We start from the raw sequence: 2,306 nt of genomic DNA, 5'->3' as shown, positions 1-2,306 counted from the left end.
CTCATTTGGGTGGTGGCTGCGGGCCCACTTCCCGTGTGCGTGTGCGTGTGGGGGGCGGCTGCTCTTCGCTGCTCCGTCGTGGGTGTCTGCCGGCGCTGCTGTGAGTCTTTCTTGCGTGGCTGCGTGGAGTTGCTCGGCTCCCGTTTTTTTTCTTTTTTGCGACCTGCTCTCTTCACGGTCCCCGCTGCACTCCCTCTCCTTTTCCCTCTACTTCTCTTGTTTTCTGCGTCCTTTTCTCCGCTGACTTCAGCGACTCTGTCACTCTACGGCCACCACTACTACTTTTGCCGATGGTGACGACGCTGGCGGTGCGGCGCCGTGCGGTGTGCGGCCTGGCGCTCCTCGCGCTGCTCTGCGGCTGCTGCGCCCCCTCGTTTGTGTGCGCAGCGGCGGCGGCGGCTGGAGCTGCTGAAGCGCCTGGGAACCCTCCTCCTGATGTTGGGGGAAAAATATTTTTGCCGGTGGACGTGGCGTGTGAGTTGTCCGAGGGGAGGTTGCGTTGGCGGCTCGCTGGAGAAGAGGACTGGGAAAACTGCACGATCGATGCAAGCGAACCGAAAGATGAAGTTGCACGGCTGTGCGACAGCGCTGCATGGCTGTACGGTTGTTGGAACTGCACCGAGGCGTGTGCCGCTGCCGGCAGTGACGCTGTCGCGTTCACGATGAAAGTTGCGGCGTACGGGAAAAGCCAACTTTACAATAAGTCGCTGGCGGCAATTAGTGCCGCTGACTTCTCCTTTTCCGACGCGACAGGCGTTTGCGCGTTGGCGGGTGTGAATAAAACGGGCGATGGATGCAACGATGAAAAACTCGTTGCGGCCAAACCACCGGCACCTGCGGCGGCCAGACTAACGGGAGGAACGGAGGCACAGCAGCAAGGAGCGGCAGTTGAAGCCAAAAGTGAGCCGCAGCTGCAGGAGGAAGGCCGACGCGACACAGAAAACATTGCAGCAGGTGCTGAGCGCGGCAACGCCGCAGTCACCACAGCGCAGGAGCCTGCAGGCCCTGCGCCTCCGTCCACGGCCAAGCCGTCTGCCGAGTCTGCGTCCCCGCTGGGTGGTGCCGGTGGGCAGCCAGCGCACACCGTTAAGGGCGCAAAGCAGGTGGATGAAAGTGTGCGCGCCACCGAAGTGCCGCCCAAGCCGAATGCACAGCCACAGGCGGGAGGTGGCTTGGCTCAAGGCGGCGTTGACGGTGCCACGGGGCAACCGAATGCGGAAAAAAGCAGTGAAGAAGCGGGAGGCGTTGCAGAACGTCAAGCGACGACCGAGCACGGCAGCGAGTCGACAGCCCTCTTGCAGCCCTCTGCCGGCGCCGAGACCATCGCCGGGCCCCAGCCGCCCGAGAGCACAGGGCAAACGCAAGGGGCAGCGGCGGCGCAGAGCAGTGGCCACCCCGACATCGGCTCTGCGGTCACCAGCGGTCCTGCCGCTTCCGCTGGAAGTCGGGCGGGGGCAACTCCACATGTTCCCTACGCAGGTGGTGTTGGGGTAGCCGGCGATCAGACCGGAGAGCCGAATGAGGCGAATGCCGAAGTCACCGCAGAGCCCGATGCCGCTCGAGCAGCTGCAAAGAGCGAGGCTAAAACACCAGCAGCTAGGCCCCCCGCCACCAGCACAGATGACACCGCGACGACGACTGGCGGTGACAGCGGCAGCCCAGCGGCGCAGCCACAGCCGGCGAGTTCCGTGGCGGCAACCGTGGATGGTGATGCGCAACAAAAGGAGAAACTCGCAGTGCCCACCCCCAAACAGGAAACGGAAACGAGTGGTGAGAGAGGAGAAGCCGCTCAGCCGGCAGCTGGGGCGGCTGCTCAAGCGGCAGCCACCACCAATTCGACGAGTGCAGCGAAGGCGGCGCCCGGCGACAGCGACGACAGCAGCACCGCGACCTCGCACTCCGCTTCCCTCTTTGCGGTGCTTCTTCTGCTTGCGTATGCGGCTGCCGCTGCGGTGGTGGCCGCGTGAGTGGCAGTGTGAGATGTCTGTACACACATCTCTTCCTTCTTCCTCTATTTGCGTGTCCCCCTGCACGGACTCTCTCGCCCTCGCATCACCTCACGAGGCACACACACACACACAGTGTGTGCTCGTATATATACACATCTCCACTCATGCAGCTCCGTCGGTTTTCTTTTGTCACCCGACGAGCCGCTGCCGTCCTGCTTGGCTGCATGGGTACAGCACCGTAACTGTTTTTATCCCTTTTTATTTGTTTGTTTTGTTTTTTTCGTTGCTTTCAGTGGGCGGACTCTCTCTCTCTCTCTCTTCCTGGATTGGGCTGTGCGGGAACAGAGAGAGAGATGG

General features: G+C 62.4%; 1 protein-coding gene across 1 annotated transcript, besides 3 other annotated features; it reads left to right on the top strand.

Moving 5' to 3' along the window:
- Nucleotides 1-32: 32 nt before the first annotated feature.
- Nucleotides 33-86: a microsatellite.
- Nucleotides 87-189: 103 nt separating this feature from the next.
- Nucleotides 190-236: a sequence feature (GA-rich).
- Nucleotides 237-290: 54 nt separating this feature from the next.
- Nucleotides 291-1,967, top strand: Tco025E_09413 (uncharacterized protein; the record flags this gene model as incomplete). Its single annotated transcript, XM_029376232.1, has 1 exon — nt 291-1,967. One exon carries the CDS (start codon nt 291-293, stop codon nt 1,965-1,967), a length of 1,677 nt encoding a protein of 558 aa, XP_029223854.1.
- A 283-nt stretch (nt 1,968-2,250) lies between these two features.
- Nucleotides 2,251-2,268: a microsatellite.
- Between the last annotated feature and the right edge of the window lie 38 nt (nt 2,269-2,306).

This window comes from Trypanosoma conorhini (assembly GCF_003719485.1).
Source record: "Trypanosoma conorhini strain 025E chromosome Unknown Tco_14.4_contig_01104, whole genome shotgun sequence".
NCBI lineage: Eukaryota > Euglenozoa > Kinetoplastea > Trypanosomatida > Trypanosomatidae > Trypanosoma > Trypanosoma conorhini.
Note: the sequence above shows the minus strand (reverse complement) of the source record. Positions and strands in the feature narration are given on the sequence as shown.